This window comes from Agelaius phoeniceus, chromosome 1 (genome assembly GCF_051311805.1).
Source record: "Agelaius phoeniceus isolate bAgePho1 chromosome 1, bAgePho1.hap1, whole genome shotgun sequence".
Taxonomy (NCBI): Eukaryota; Metazoa; Chordata; class Aves; order Passeriformes; family Icteridae; genus Agelaius; species Agelaius phoeniceus.
This window is the reverse complement of record NC_135265.1, coordinates 7,841,274-7,858,304: the sequence shown is the minus strand read 5'-3', so window position 1 is coordinate 7,858,304 and position 17,031 is coordinate 7,841,274. Positions and strand designations below refer to the sequence as shown.

The window sequence follows — 17,031 nt, the reverse complement described above, 5'->3', positions numbered from 1 at the left end:
GGCTCTTTGTGATCTAGCATACAACAGAAATATATTGACAAATAAAAGGGCAAAGTCCCTTCCCTGCTTCAAAGAGATAAAATTCACAACTTATAATTCACCACTGTACAGCACTGCCTGTTTACAATGGGAAGGGATCTTGCACTCTTTGGACATCATTTGTATTGCTCATGTGCTGTAGGGAGGCTTTGCTGTCACAGAGAATCAGGATTGTTGCATTCTTTCATGCAAAGCATGTAGAACCAACCAAGACATTTGGTACCCAGGGGCAGTGATTTTCTGGACAGCAGCCAAGTGAGCAGAGAAGATCTGGAATGATTTTAAGTCACACCTCAGAGTTAAAAAAAAAATGTATATATATATATATATAAGGATATCTTTGGATACAGGTATGTAGCTCACGTGAATGAAGTTACATTTGTTTGACTTTTAGTCCTTTTGTTCCTTTCAGAACTCCACTACTGACCAAATCTCTGAGTTGTACACAGCTACCATGCTCTCACTCACATTTTAAAGTAGACTCAGAGTGCACAAACTGGCTTCATTTCAGATGATGCTTAGAGAGAAGATGCTGAACAGCTACTTAAGAACATGCATGCCAGTCTGGAATTTGTTTGAAATAATCCCCCAGTCAAAAATATGTGTTTGGGACCTCAGTATCATCTCTTTGACTCTCACAGGGTGGGTACACACCACTTCCCAATGTGAGCACACCCATATTTCTTAGTTTAATCTACTCTGGGAGTGAATTAACAGCACAGGACTCAGCTCACAATGACAGAGAACATTTACCACCTTGCAGGAAGACAGCAGGGCACACAGGGATTGGCATCCCCTGGTACAGGAATCCCAGAATTACCTGAATTAAAACAACACAGGGGGACTGTCTGCATAATGCAGCTGAAGTGCACACTTAGCTTCTTATTTGGATAGAGTTACACAAGTAGAGGCACACTTCAGCACAGTATATTAGATACTGCAAGTGTACTCACTCTTCAAGATACTACAGGCTATTTCTGTGAAGTAGAGAGGCAGGGGAACATTAGCAGCATGAAATATTAATCTTTTCATCATTTTATTCCTGAGTCTGGCCTAGGTTTTCCAAGTAAATGTGTTCTCTTTCCACTTGAAGACACCCCACCTCTGATTTGGAATTCCAGCTGTTCTGTAAAATTCAGAATTGATTACCTTAATGACAGCTAATAGGCAGAGCTGTTCCATTGATCTGATTCCACTCCTCCACGGAGCCCACTTCAATAAGGCAGCCCTCAAGCTATTTTGTCTCCTCACTTATTTTTTGGTCTTTTACATGGATTCCATGCAGTCATTAACAACCTTGTCTAGGACACGAGCACATTTCAGAACAGGATCTTGCTCCCCATAAGCCCTGGACAGTTCTTTTCTACACAGCAAAAGAAATGAGAACAATCCTTATCCTCAGTGTTCAAATACCCAATTAACCAATCAACCCTTTAAATATGTTTTATAAAAATTGTTCTTTGAGAATCTGTGATCCTGTTATACTTGATATGCTGACTCACTTTTTAAAATATTTAAAAGACTCATTTTAGCATTACGCCTGTTACCACATTTTCATTAAAAAATCAGCCTCCTTATCTTTATATATGACTGCAGAGCTATTTGCATTCCCAAAGGCCATTAAAAGTAGCAAGAATTGGGCTAAACTAAGATAACAAATTTACAGGCTTATGTTAAAACACAGAGATCTTCAGCCTGTATAAATAGCTAAAGCGTTGTCAGAGTACTTGACCTGCTGTTGCTATTTTCTTCCCCTTTTTTAATGGAAAAGTGTTTTAATGGCCTATCCACACATCCAGCTAACAAACCCCAAGGGGGAGAACAGGATTCTCTAGTCCTCTTGAGCCAGATCCTGGGTCTATCAGGGTCTTTGCCACGCACTGCTGAGCTCTGGGTTGAGCAGGAAGCAGCTGTGCTGATGGTGCACTGCTCTGTGTCCAGCTCCAACCCTCGGAACAAGAAACCCCAGCTGCACCAGGAGCAGCCAAGAGCACGGAGACAACCACGTCCAGCTCACTTCTTGATCAAGCAATCACAACTTGACAGTAACAGACAGCATTACTTATCACTTACAGAGTGTTCTCTGTACATGATGTCCAAAAGACTTAGGAGTTCAGACCCATGAGACAGATAAGCAAGGAGATAAATGACTGGAATTCTGAGCAGTTTAACTGGCATGGAGGTGAGCAGCACTGCTTATCAGAAAGGAATTGTATAGAAACATTTTTAATTACCTGAGGAAGAAAGGGATTGCCTGCCTTCAGCAGCTAAAGCAGTGCTTTGCTTATCTCCACATCCCAATCATTTTCTAATTATTATCATTTTTGTAAATCTCAAGACAGAACACGACTTCATTTGCATATAGAAACACGAGTCTAAAGTAGATTTTTAAATTTATGCCTGCAAAGCTTCTGCAGACATTTTCAAACTTTCCCCACCCTGCTCCTGCAGTGTCTTTTAATGGCCAGCTTCTGTTTGGGTTAGTATGGTAGGACACAGCAGAGATTTAAGCCAACTGTGACACTTGCTTGCCTCTGGATCCAGGGAATGTCACAGCAGGGAGCACAGAAAAGGGATGGACAGAATCTCTTACGACAGCAGCAGCTGCTACTGAAAGAGACTCAGTCCTCTACAGCCAGACCAGCACTTTGCCTTCAATTTTTCTCCAAGCTACATTTTTCAGTTTCTTGATCACTTTTAAGCAAGGAAAAAAAAGCTCAGTAATTCTTGATATGCATAAGCCTGGAAATAGAATTTCAGCTAGAAATAGAATTTGAATAGAGCCTTTTTTCAGTTATGAACAGTTTTAGATAAAATAAGGGTTTAGATCTGCTTTTGGTGTTGGAAGATAAAAGTGCACTCAAATCAATAGACAGAGATTGGATTCAGCCCCCTGCTGTCAAGCCATTTTACTAATAATGTATTGTGAAAACAATAAAAGAAATGATGGCAGTGAGCAAAGTTGCTCACAGACTCAGACATTAATATTCATCAATATGATTGATATTTATATATTCTTGATATTTCTATTTCATGCTCACACTAGGGCAGAGCTAAGAGAGCACGTACTCCCAGAATATTTAAGTGTACCATATGGGTATAATTGCAATTCAGCCAGTTATGGAATATACTCAATCAAGATTCTGCATATACTAAGGACCTATTCTGAGCATTTTGTACTTCATGTAGGAAGACCAAAGGAGCAAAGATGTGGCATGCCAACAGCAAAATGGCATTAGGCAGGTAACACTGCTTGAAACAAAACCACCTCTGCTTCATAAAAATGCAACATATACCTCTTGACTTACAAAACTCAACACTTTTACACAGCTTTAAGGAGGAGGAAGGGACAGCCCCATAGCCCTCTTTGTTCAGAAAAGGCACTTATAAACCCCTGCCTCCCAGAAACACAGGTAGACTTGTTTTAACCTGCAGCAAACAGTGACAAAAATATATATTCCAAAAGCATTGAAAAGAGAAGAAAAGTCCAACACCTGCAGGGTTAGATGAAGGCATAGTTTCTCAATCCCAAATATCAAAGTTATTTTCTTCTTGTTTCCTCTGAACCATTGTGCCTGTCTGTTTTGGTCATTGGTATAATGTCACCCTGAAAATGCAGATTATATCATGCTATTTGTGGTGCTTAGTGTCTTCCCATGCTCGTTCCTTCCCTAAAATACTGTACCAAAAGAAAAAAAAAACAGTATGTGAGGCTCTCAGCCTATCACTCCAGGAAGAGCTATTTTAAGAATTAATTTGTGCCCTGAGAGATCTGTTTAAATTATCCTCCTGTGCTGTCCTAACCAAAGATTAAAGTGGAGAACTTCCAATGTCTTAAGGAGATGAGGAACAATTGCAGAACTGGAGGGTCTGGGCTGCACCGCGGTGCCCCAGCACAGGGAGGGGAAGGTGGGCATGAGGAGAAGGGAGATGTTGATCTGCCAAGTGCCCCCAGAGCTCAGGAACCTTCACCAGCCTCAGCTGGAGCTCCGAGATCGCAGCCAGACTTTCCCTTATGCCACCACTTCATAACTCTGCCCGTCCTTTACAGCTGAGGATATACTTCTATATCTCTTTTTTGTTTCTGCCACCCGCTGCTTTTTAGACAGGGAAAGTTTTGACTTCATTCCATCCTGGTAAGTGTAGGCAGAGAGGAATACCCTCCAAAATACAGGCTTAACAGAGAAAATGAAATCTTTAACTTTCTATCTCTCCAGAAACACACAAAGCACCTACCAAGAGAAATAGATTAACCGAGTTCAGATATGCTGAGAGCACAGAAATTTGCCCCAAAGCCCATAGGAGTTTTACCTACTTGCAGCTGCTTTTTGCCCCCCCTGCCATCCCTCTTGCTTGTCCATAGCCTGGGCACATGCTGTACCCTGAAATGCCCCTCCAAGAAAATGCCAGGCAAGAAAAATTCACTGAAAGTGCATGGCAAAGTCAGAAGCTGCACACGACTTTTACAATTTTATATCTATCTACAGAAGGGCTTTTAAATACCCTTGCCCCCTTCTTCCAGAGAGAAAGGGCCTCCATCCCAACATACTCCCCCTCCCAGAACACATGTAAGGAACAAGTTACAGAACAAACCTCTATTGCCTTCAGCAAGAGGTGCAGGCTGTTAAAATTATCACAATTTCAGCTTCCCCCCAAGTCTCCACACACACTGAGAAAGCAGACCTTGAACCCAGCTACACAGCACTTCCCTCCTGCCACTGGCTGGTGACTCAGTTGACAATTTTAAGAACACACACCAAAAAGATTTTTTAAAAAATCATAACAATCATACGAGAAACACAAAGCCACACATTGCAAATCTGTATCTGTTTGAAATTGAGGAAAATAAGCATTTACCTGGTCTTGCTGTTGGGCTTGTTTCCCTGATGCATTTTGCTCCTTGGCTGTAGTCATGCTCACCTATTTGTGCCCACTGCAGTGGCAAACAGGATTTTACTCTGTGTGTGTGTGTGTGTGTGTAAGCTTGTCTGTGTGTTCAGACATACACGCACACACACACACACACACAAAGACTAAAGGGATACGGATGAGTAACTAGTCCATCACTTAATCACCAGCTGAGAAATTTCCCACCCCCACAAAAAGAAATAAATAAAAATGCAATGTAAAAAAGCACTAGTCTGGCTGTCTTCCCCCTTGAGCCTCTAAAATAAAAGCAGAAGCAGGAGCAGAGAGAAGGATGCTGTGGGGGCTTCTTCAATTAGCAACAGCCTCTGCAATCGTCACAGAAACAATGATAACTGCTTGGCAACCAGCAACTGGCAGCTCGGAGCCGGAGGCAGCGATGTGGTCCTCGCTCCCTCCCCACCTCCACGGCGGCCGCCCGCGCCTTGCGCATGCACCGGGCTGCCGGGGCTGGCGGTGCAATCGCCGGGATGTGCGCGCCCGGCCCTGCTCCATCCCCCTCCCGGAGCGGCGGAGAGCGGGGCCGCTGGCCCGTCCTTCATCCCCGCGGGGCCGCTGGCCCGTCCCGCATCCCCCGTCCTGCATCCCCCGTCCCGCATCCCCCGCTGCCCCATCCTGTATACCCCGGGGGCCGCTGGCCCGTCCTGCATCCCCCGTCCTGCATCCCCCGGGGGCCGCTGCCCCATCCTGCATCCCTGCGGGGCCGCTGCCCCATCCTGCATCCCTGCGGGGCCGCTGCCCCGTCCCGCATCCCTGCGGAGCCGCTGCCCCGTCCTGCATCCCTGCGGGGCCGCTGCCCCGTCCCGCATCCCCCATCCCGCATCCCCGCGGGGCCGCGCACCCGCGGAGTTTCTGGCAGGCGCGCTCCCGTCTTCTCGCAACTTGCGGGGGCTCCGTCAGTGCTCAGCTCTGAAGCAGAGCCGTGCCAAGGGCAGCCCCTGCCCAGCAGAGCCGTGCCAAGGGCAGCCCCTGCCCAGCAGAGCCGTGCCAAGGGCAGCCTCTGCCCAGCTGCCAGCGCGGCTCCCGGGGATGCAGCGCTCTGCCAGGGTACCCAGCAATGGGACCGACGCTCCGGGGAGCTGCCCCTTCACTGCCGAAGGGTAAAGGTGGCCCCCAGGCTCCCCCAGCCCCCTCCATGTCCCCGGTGTGCCGGGGGCCACCGTGCGTGTCTGCTGTGGTGGCTGCCATGGAGGTCACGTTGCAGGGTGACACACGGGCACGCGTTGCCTGCTGCAGCTCGCTCCCTGCAGCTTCTCTGCCTTAGCAGGGATCTCTCCGGCGCATCGGAGCTGTCGAAGGAGGCTCCCGAGCCCGCTCGCCCACCTGGCTGTCGGCACGGGGTAACACGGGCTGTGCCGAGGCAGAGCCACGCTCCGGGAAGGAGCCCTCGCATGGGTGGACAAAACTCAGAGCAGCGTAGTTCGGTGTTTGCTCGGGACTGATGGAGCCCTCACTCAACCCAACATCTGGTGACACGAAAATGCCACGTTTGCTGCCTCTCCCATCTTCACCTCCTACCCAGCACAGCCGGGATGGAGCCTGTGGTGCTGTGTAAAGATAAATGCTCTCTCACTCACGTGGTACCAGGACCTCGGCTGAGCCTGCTAAGGAAAGGGAACATCACAGTGTTTGTCTGACAGGGAAGTAATTATGCCTCATTTGGTCCCCAATTTTACAGCACAGATTTATTACACAAGGTCACATTCACCAACACCACTGCAGTCAATGTCTCCTTACACCTGGGATAATTTTGATCCTTGTTTCAGGAACAGGCCAACATCAGGCCAAGTTCCCTAAAGATATCTGCAAGGCACCACTCAGACTCCCTAACTGTTTCTGCATTTTCACCATTACATTCACAGGAGTTTATAGGAACCACAACATAAAAGATCTGCAACACAGAATTGTGCTGGTAGTAAACTGGACAACCTTGCCTTTTCCCAGGTGCCACAACCCAGGCAACAGCTCATTTAAAAAATAAGTGAATAGCACCTCTCTAACAAGAAACAGTAATTTGCATTCAAATCTAACAGCCTGTGTTGATTTCTTGCTGAATTATACTCTGACACAGTCCTGGCTTACATTGCAATTCCATCTCTTTAGTCCCCATAGTTTAAGTCACGCTATTTTCTAAATGTTTACTGTGAGGTTGTTGCTCATACATTTTTCCCCAGCCATCAGAACAAAATTGTTTTCAAGGTTTTATATAAGTGGATCAGTTTGAATTTTCCAATTGGCTTGGTCTACTTTTCTACCTGTTGTGAGTGGTAATGAAGGCTTGCTTAACTCCACACTTCTGCTATTTTTCTTTCCAAGAGGAATTCAAATAAAACAAAACTGTATTTGGAATTGGTGTGTTGGTTTTGGGGTTTTTTTGCTTTTTTTTTTGGTTGTGGGATTTTTGTTATTTAGTTGGTGGTTTTATTTTACTCCTCCACTGTACATGCTGGAAATTTCTGCAAAACAGATCCCTTTTTAAAACATGGGCCATTCACTGTGTCCCTGACCCCTCAGTACCTACACTGGCAATCCCTAAACTTAATTGCACTGCATGCCCTCCCTCTGCAGATTCAATTCTTTCACAGTTAACAACTTAAGACACAGTTTTAACTGTTCTGGAAATGGCCACTCTCCCTTACAATGTAGATTCTTTTTCCCCACTAAGCTTGTTGTTGGACACAGAAGAAGTTAATTGTGCTAATTAGTCCAGCAGTTAGCTATGCAAATGCATGTGGCTGAGCCTCATTACAGGGGTGCATTAGGAGGCTGCTGTTCTGACTGCATCTCCCAGTGCTTGGCACAGCCAGCCCAGTGTTTCTGAAATGCCTTGATCTCCCTGCCTGGCTGTACCTCCTTGTCACCCCTGACCAGGGCAGGCTGTCCCATCCCCTCGGGTGGCCACCAGCTGCTCACTGCCTGAGGATGTGGCAGCAGGGGCAGTGGCATCCTCAAGCTCTCTGTCCCCCTCCTGCCTCCATCAAAGGGGTTCTGAGGTTGCCAAACACCTCCTGGATGAGCAGCAGTGGCCACTGCCATTCAGAAGGGCTTATTAGTGACAGGCAGAGAATGATCTCCTCACATACCAGCAGGGTGAGGCTGTCCCTCCTGACCTCTGAGCAGGGGTAGGGTACCCATGCCATTGCTTGGCTGAGTCATCACTGATGAAGGATTAGCACATCCCTGTCAAAGGACAAGAATCTGCAGGGCCAAGGCCAGCAGGCAGAAGGATGGGTGCCAGACAGCCCCGTGTGGGGCATGGCAGGAGGCACTGGCAGACAAGGACCCTGGGAGTACAACCTTCCATCCATCCCTCCCCACAGCATCCCAGCTGACCACAAGGATACAGGGAGCAGGTTGTTCCTCCCTGCCAGGGTCAGGGATACAACAGGCTGCCCAACCTCTACTACCCACACCTGAAACATGCTTGTCCCCAGTTCCTGCCCATGCCATGGGAGGGTGTCAGTCTCCAGACTCACTCCCTGCCCACACAAAGTGCATGTCTATCATCAGCATCCTCCATCAATCCATGAGGTCTGTGCTGTGCCACCACTGGGACAGCTCAGGAGCCCACTCTGAGCACAGAGAGCTCTCCTCATTAACCAAGATGCTCGTTCAAAATGCCAGCTACAATGGCACGAATGCATCCCCAGGCTTGACAGCAATTACCTCCTCAGGCCCCACAGCAGGACAGAGCCAACTCCCTCCCATCAGGAGAGGAACCAGCAACAGGTGAAAGGAGCTGTTCCAGCTTCTCCACTCATCTTCACTCAGAGTGCTTGTTTCAACAAAATCATGCAGCACTGCAGTAATACAGATAATTTTTAATTACCTTGTAACAAATTAGTCACACATGTCCCGGAGCATTTTCTGTTAGAAGGAAAGTGCTTCACTCTCCTGAGACTGGCAGGAACAAGATTGTGGTCTGGGATCATTCTTAAAATTCTCCTTGGAGTTCACAAAGTCACCACAAAGCTTCTTCCTGCTCAAAGATTGTTGAAAACTTAGAACACTGCAAAGAGGAATTAATGTTCCAGTGGCTCTGGAGGATAAGGTGGAACAAAAGCTCAAACTGTCACCACCACAAAGACTTGTGAACTCCTAGGAGCTAAAGCACAGCAAATGATGAAGCATCACAGCAACATGTGATAGCAAAAAAAAGCAGTTTGTTACTGCTGCCAAACATTTTTTAGCAGATCAGGGTGCAAGGCCATCCTTGATTCTGCCCTTCCCAGGCAGAAGAGGTGTCTGGATACAGAGCAGCTCCTTTATGGGAAGCAGCAATGGGCTCTCAGGAGTCAGTGCAGAGCATTCCTGCTCCCTGTGAGTTACAAAGCCAGACTCACCAGCCACCTGAGCTCACAGAGAGCCCTGCAGCTGCACACATCTGTTCCAGGGAGCACAGGCTAAGAGCAGTGATAAGCCTGCAGCAGGTACAGTTATTGGATGCAGAACCCTTCTGCTCCATTGAAGCCTGGGGTTTTAGCTGTACCACACTGGGTTATTTATTCCCCTTTCATTGCCACAGCAAGGAAGTTGGAGCCACTGAGCAAAGTGGGTAGAAATTAATTCTACTTGATTAACCATGCATTTGATCAGTCTGCTAATGTACTCCTTTCTCCAGATAATGACCAGATCCCATGGAGAGTTACATATCTGAAATTTTGGGGGGTGTAAGCCATTAGTACCATTAGTATTTGGGGTGCAGTAATGTGTTGCCTCCAGCAGAACACACACTCAATATGGTTTTGTACATCCAGCCCCTCTGAGCTTCACACTTGCTGACAGCTCCCACTGGTTTGGCTGATTTGCTCTCAGTTGAGGAAGGACACAGTGCCCAGGAAAGCTCATGGCAAGAGAAAAACCCACTCAGAGGTATGTTACAAAGGAAAAGGTGTAAGGGCTACAGGTTTTTGGGACAGTTTTATAGGTAGCAGATGTTTTAAAGACAACTCAGGAAGAGGGACAGACTCTGCCAGCACAGGCATCCACTATGAGAAAGGTGAGAAAAGCCTTTAGAAATGTTGCAGCCATGGATTTTAGCATTCAGTCATTGGAAGTCAGTACTGGCCCACAGGATGCAAGGGGAGCAGTGCTCAGTGTGTGTTGGTGCTGCTGTCCAAGGTGTGGAGGCAGCAGGGTGGGGACACAAGGCTGGCAGCTCCTGCAGCAATGGTGGCAGAAGGTCTCCCTAAGCAGTGCTCTTCTAAGAGCAGCAGCATACTCCAGAAAAGGTAAATCTACTCAATCTCCAAGCATGATAAAATACCTTTAGTGCCCTATTGCACCACCATTCCAATTTCATAGAGAAATTCCAAGAGGAACAAGAGGGAAGGGTCCATGAAAATCAAGATGCCCATAGTCCCAAGATGTGCCAGGGCTTGCTGGTGACCAGTTCCCCCTCCTCAGTCCCAGTGCCAACATCTCATCCACACAAAAAGCAATGGCACAGCCCCTCTCCTTCTGTACCTGCATGGCTCAGATGCAGTGAGTCAGAGGGGGCTGTGCCTCCTCTGCAGATCCCTCTGGAGGTCAAGGACTCCTCATACAGAAGATACCAAAGAACAGGAAGCTTTAAACCCATGAGGGCTGCATGGTTAGAAGCTTTTTTTTACAGGAGTTTGTGCTTTAGATGCTTCAGAAGCAGGCAGACATTCTGGCTGTTCATTCTGGAGATTTCTGTTCTGTGCTCATCTGAATGAGCTTTGGAGAGGGAGAATTTAATTTTGTTTTGTTCAGAAAGCACAGTTTGTGCCCTGCCCCTCTCCAAGAATGTGACAACACTAATATCACATTATTGCACAGCAACATCCCCAGTTGGAATTTGGAATTGGAAACACTTAGTGGGAGATCAGCTGACATCAGCCCTACTCCTACAAAGGCTGCAGAGCATCTCTATTGCCTACACACCTTCCCCAGCACTGCTTCTCACAATAGTTCCTATTAGAAGACCAAAAAACCGCTTTAGTCTTGTTCCAAGTTAATCCCTAACTTTGGCAAGATTTCCCAGCTTGTCAATGGACATCCCAAAACTAATTTTATTATAAAAGAAAGGAAAATCTTTGGCCTTTAAGGAGATGCACTAATTAGCTCTATCTTGCATCAGCCCTGCTACTGTTGCCCCTCTCTGGTTGTCTCCAATGTGTTGGTTCTACCAAGGGTCAGTCATGGGAGAGTCTCTGGCCAGAGGAACTTTTGGAGGCTCCACTGAGGACCCCTCTCTGTCTTGGGGATCCACTCGCAGGATTTTCCAGATTTCAGAGGTTCTGTGAAAGGACTAGAGGCAGTAACAGATTATGAATATAGTTACAGTTAAAAATACATCACATTTCCATTACACATGACCAAAGCCATTAAGAAAGCATGACCAAAATCATTAAGAAAGCAATCTGGTGTGCTATTTTCATTTAGCAGATCAAATCCAGTTTATTCAGTCAATGCCATTAATTAGTCATTTGCATGAATATCTGTTCCTACAGGGGATACACTTCAAAATGTTCCCACAAGTATGAGAACTCCTGCTATCTGAGACAGCAGGTGTGTGGCAGCAGGGGACACAGGGACAATGGGAATTGCAAGAACAACCTGCGTGTCTGCATAATAGTCCTGTGGTGTTGTTACTATTTGTCCATTACCAAAGCCTCACTAAGTTGCTTTTTTAAATATTTTTTGTAAATCTTGATGAGGAGAAGGTAGTTTAAAATTATTATACTGGGTTGATTTGAAGCACTCTATTCTGCTGCTTCCCATTTCTTGCTGCCTCTCTGAGTTCCAGGGCCCCACAGTTCATGGTAAACAAATAAGACAACACGGGCATGTAAGCTGTGAAGAAGTCTGCTCTTTCATGCACAGCTAGAGCTGTTTTGCATAGCACTTTCCTGCCTGAATTGGAGTGTGTCTCTGGGGAACACAGCAGGCAGGTACTTGTGCTCCTCTCACTTCAGGATTCCGCACCCACTTTGGTTTGCCTACCCTAAAGATCAAGTGTGACAGTCAGGCTTTTCTATTGAAGTAGTTACTGTTCAAAAACATTACTTTGAATCCACTGTGGGGTTATTTTTTGAGTCAGTGTATATATTTTAATACATCATCCCAGTCTCAAAGGCAGGGGATGAGCAGTGCCACAATTGTTTGACTCTGTTATCCCTGCAAGGAATACAGACCCTGCTGCTGGCTTTTCTCTGCCCCTCTGCCTGCTCCTGCTGGTGTAACCTTGGCAGCTGCAATGCAACAGATGCCTCTTTCTCACTTGTTTATCCGTGTGAGAGGGACTTCTGAGGCCCCAACTTCAGTGCCAGCTGTGAATGGTCTCCAAATTGCTTTTGCAGTTTGCTTCCTCACAGTCTGGCTCAGTGTTCCTGCTCCCTGTGCTCTTAGGGATCAATATTCACTGACACTTTCCCTCCATAGCTCCTGGTTATTTCTAGGTATCTGAATTCCTTCCTTATTGACTCTGTATGTGCTCTTTTTAACTGTTGTTTTAGGAATGGAAGAATTTATTTCTTAGCTCCTTCCTTCCTTCCTTCCTTCCTTCCTTCCTTCCTTCCGCCACTTCCGCCACTTCCGCCACTTCCGCCACTTCCGCCACTTCCTTCCTTCCGCCACTTCCTTCCTTCCGCCACTTCCTTCCCCTCCCCTCCCCTCCCCTCCCCATTTTACTGAATAGCCATAATTTATATTTTGGAACTGAAATATCTAGGTGAGAAAATGTAAAAGACATCACCAGGGATGAGAAAATACCTCCCAAATCACTGAGAATCAAGCAGAGAATCCCCATGTTCACAACAGCTGCAAACACATTAGGCTGTTTAGCAGCCTACTGCTTGGAAAAGAGAGAGCCTCATCTTCATTTTTAGCTCCAAAGTGATTTATAGGATGAATAAATGATCTGCATATAAGATGATGACTGGTTTAAATGTAAATGTTGTGAAAGACTTCTTATGTAAGCACATACATTGCCTGAGAGATCCTTGTACATAAAATCTGCAGCTGGAGCAAGTGGCTTTTTAAGCATTTGTTTTATGAAGTACACTTTTCATCACAATGGTTGTTATTTTTCATTTACTTTTATATCAGCTTTAACAAAAAAAAAAAAAATAAGAAATACTTGAACTCACAATATGAACCACACACTTTTAATAGTGAGGCTGTGCAAAATAATGACACTGTGAAATGGCTGAGTAAAACACATATTCACCCTAAAGATGTCTCATACTTGAAAGTTGTACCAAGACAGCCTCTGAAGTCTCACAGGTGATGGAGGCATGAAGACCAAACAACCTCAGTTTCTGAACATGAAGATGTGGATCCTGCAGGCTGGGCAGGCTGAGCCCACCTTTGGCATTTGGAGAGGATCTCCTCAGGCCTGGCATCACCTGTAGCACAGGGTGTGACCACTTGCCCTGAGGAGTGGTAACCCACTGAACACCATGTTAGCCTCATAACTTCTCTCAACCATTCCCAAACACCGCCAAGAGGTGCAAAGATGTCACCTCTGCCACCTGCCCTGGTGTTTTCTCTGGTGTTCAGTGCCTCCCCAGCAGGCTCACAGGAGCTGGATGGGCTGTGGTGACCACTGCCCTCAGTTTCTGCTGGAGACTGTGATGGCTGTGGGGATTTGTAAGCTGGTGTGGTTTTTATCAAGTGTTTCTAGACTTCTTGGGATTCAATCTGTTGTGGTAAGCATATGTTGCTGCATTCCTGCTAGCTCTGTGGTAGATAAGCTTTTCCTCCAACCTAAAATAACCTCCTCAAGAGTCTGAACAATGAAAACACTGCCAACACTTGTCTTCTCTAAAAGAGGCACAAAGGGACCCAAAGCCCTTCCTGTCTGCTTCATGTCTTTATTTTTGGAGAAGGCAAACCCACAATGTTTTCAGATTTCTGTTCTCAAGTGGAAGGAAGAGGCAGAAAACAACACTTGGGCAAAACTCCACGGAGCAGATAAAACAAGTAATGCACAGATTCCTGTCACCTCACCCAATTTCCCCCTGTGTACCTCAGTACCCTCCCTGCATTCACCTTTCTGGACTGCAGGTCTTGCACACTACATGTAATTATCCCAGAGGACACACAAAAAATGTTACTGGTATGTTGAAAACCCTCTAGGGGAAATGCAAATTTTGGAAAATGGGCCAACTGGAAAGGTCTACTCAGAACCCCAATGCAGAGGTAAAAGTGCGTGCTTACTAAAATAGATGAGGGAGGTGAACAGAATTGTCTTGTTACTGCTGTAACCTCTGGAGCTGGTTCTGTTGTGATGAAGCAAACAGAAACCAGAACAATGCCTTGCTCCATGTTTTTTTTTTTAAACTGACCAGCAGTTTTGATGTGCCATTTCTACCACCTTAAAGAGCTTTCATTTTCACAGGCATGCTAGTACTGTGTCACTGTTTTAACTTCCTCAGAGAGGAACTCTTCAGCTCTGAGGATACTGCACCAAACCAGATTCCCAGCTCACTTGTAGCCAGATGACACAGTAAAGAAAGTGGAAACCTTACAGCATGATGTACAAACACATGCAGCACATGACAGCCCAAATAGAAACCTAAATAGAATAAATAATTCAAGTAGTGTGGTGGTGAAGCCCTGTTCTCATGTATTTATTTGATCTACCTGTAGCACAAGAAGATTAATGCAGAAGAGATGCATGACATCTATATATCCTATACATCTTACAGGAGAACAGCAGGGCTCTGGGCACACCAAAAGGGGAAAAGACATCATTTATTTAGCCTTGATAATGTTCATTAATTACAGAGATTTAGCAGGTATTCAGCAATGCCACCTTGGGCACTCAGGTGGGGCTGGAGCAGGGGCAGATTCACAGCCCCTGATGTCCTGCAGGAGGAGGGGGGCAAACCCTCACATTGCCACGTGAAATGACAAAGGGTGCCTGAGCCTTGACCCTACTGGAAACAGGAGTGGGTCTTTAACAGGCTGTGACTGTCAGTGGCACAAGAGCAGCAGCAGCAGAGATGGGATGTCCAAAATCAGAGAGCATAAAATGTCTCTTGCCAAAAGTCTCTCTCTCTTACTCCCTGTGCCTTCCCATCCAAGGTGTTTGTTCCTTTGGGGTCTGACAGCCAGGCTGAGGCACAGGGAATGGCTCTGGATGTCTGAGTGTTGCTGAAGGGTGCTAGGAGTGCTGAGCACCACTCACTGGGGGACTGAGGACCTCTGCTTAACTCACTGGGACTCAGGATTTGAGATTGCTCCAATCCAGCTTTACAGAGCTTCACACTTTTTAATGAGTATGAATAAAAAATACGGTACAGCCTTCCCAAAACATTGCACAGGTACTCTGATGTTGAATTGTTCCTCACTCGGGGCCATCAAATTTTGAATTTGCGGGAAATCCCGACATGGAGATTGAGAATCTTGACTCCATGTTTCAGAAGGCTGATTTATTATTTTATGATATGTATAATATTAAAAGAAAATTATATATTAAAACTATACTAAAAGAATAGAAGAAAGGATTTCCTCAGAAGGTTAGCAAAGAAAGGAATGGAATGATAATAAAATCTTGTGACTGACCAGAGTCTGAGCCAGCTGACTGTGATTGGCCATTAATTAGAAACAACCACATGAGACCAGTCACAGATGCACCTGTTGCATTCCACAGCAGCAGATAACCATTGTTTACATTTCATTTCTGAGGCCTCTCAGCTTCTCAGGAGAAAAAATCCTAAGGAAAGGATTTTTCATGAAATATGTCCGTGACACTCTATGTACTTAATCATAATTTCCCACACTCAACCCCAAACAAGAAGTGTGTCCTGTCTATAACACTCACTTGTAAGCTTGTCTCCAACACAGTTTTCCCTATATTATTGTTTGATTTGGTATCTCTGACCTTTTGATTTTACCATATTTTGAAGACAGCAAAGTAGAAATAATGATACAAACATTTCAAAGTAGCCTACAGCTGTGAGCCTCTGAATTCTTGCACACACAAAAAAACCAAACCAAACAAACAAAAACAACCCAAAAAAACCAAAACCAAAAAACCACAAAACCAAACTGTGATTTCATTTAGTTTAGAAAATAGCACAAAGAAGGGAAGTTGAGATATTTGAGACTTACAGAAAGTTCCATAGCATGGTTACACAAAGCTATGCAGGAATGTAGACTTTTCACCCTGAATAAAAAACCCTTAGGAAATCACACAAGTATGAAATGTGAGCTAGAGTGTGAGAGAGTAAACCACAGTGAGCCATTTCCTTGTCACAGATAATTAATGCATGTCTCATTTACATACCTCTCAAATTTCATGTAACTGCACATATGAAATATCCCCATCATGTGTGCACACTTAAAAATCAGCTACAGGTGGTGCATGTGACTGCTTGTATATGCTGTAATCCAACACCAAAGCCCACAAAGAGACAAAAACTGAGCCCACTCCTCTTCCAGCTTGCTGTGACCCTGCCCTGTTTACCAGAGGAGATGCAGGAGCACTTAGAACCCATCCACCAGTGTGGGCAGCAGGAGATCAGTGCCATGTGCTCAGATCAGGCTTTGCTGTAAACAGTGCATCCTGAAAAACCCTGGGTCAGTGCCCAGCTCTACCTGTGGAGTAGCTGCAACTTGTTACCTTTGGAAAACTCACAGAGTTTCACATTCATGCATGAACTTATGCTAGAAAAAAGTTGCATCACCGATCACTGCATTCTCTCTTGAGCAAATCAGAATTTTAGAAAAAAGAAGGGGCAGATTTCATCAGTCCTGAGAACACCATCAGCCTTTTATTGCAAATATTACCAAAGACATCTTTTTGGACATATTTTCCAGGGATAATAAGGCAGCTAAGGGCTTATATTTATTCATGGAATCAGCAGTCTTTTCATTTCTATTGTTCATCTCTGTAGATCAAGACTTGGACTGGTGTGGGAAGTGACTGCAGGATGGGATGTTTAGAAGCTTAAGCTGCAAGAGCCTAAAATAATAGAAATAGAAGTTGGCCAGCATTAAAACAAATAAATAAATAAATAAATAAAATAAAATCCTATCTGCCTTATGGAGCAATCCAGAGCACCAAGTTAAGTAATTCTCACCTTGAGTTGC

General features: G+C 45.5%; 1 protein-coding gene across 4 annotated transcripts in view; it reads right to left on the bottom strand.

The window, feature by feature from the left end:
• The window catches only part of DPP6 (dipeptidyl peptidase like 6), a 570,302-nt gene that overhangs the window by 257,172 nt on the left and 296,099 nt on the right, over window positions 1-17,031 (bottom strand). The window contains exon 1 of one of the 4 annotated variants that reach the window (XM_054634805.2): window positions 4,897-5,373. The exons of the other annotated variants lie outside the window; for them this stretch is intronic. Coding sequence (XP_054490780.1) covers window positions 4,897-4,953 — 57 coding nt within the window. The 5' untranslated portion in view covers window positions 4,954-5,373. Of the gene's footprint in view, window positions 1-4,896; window positions 5,374-17,031 lie in introns of those variants that run through there. 4 annotated transcript variants of the gene reach the window in all.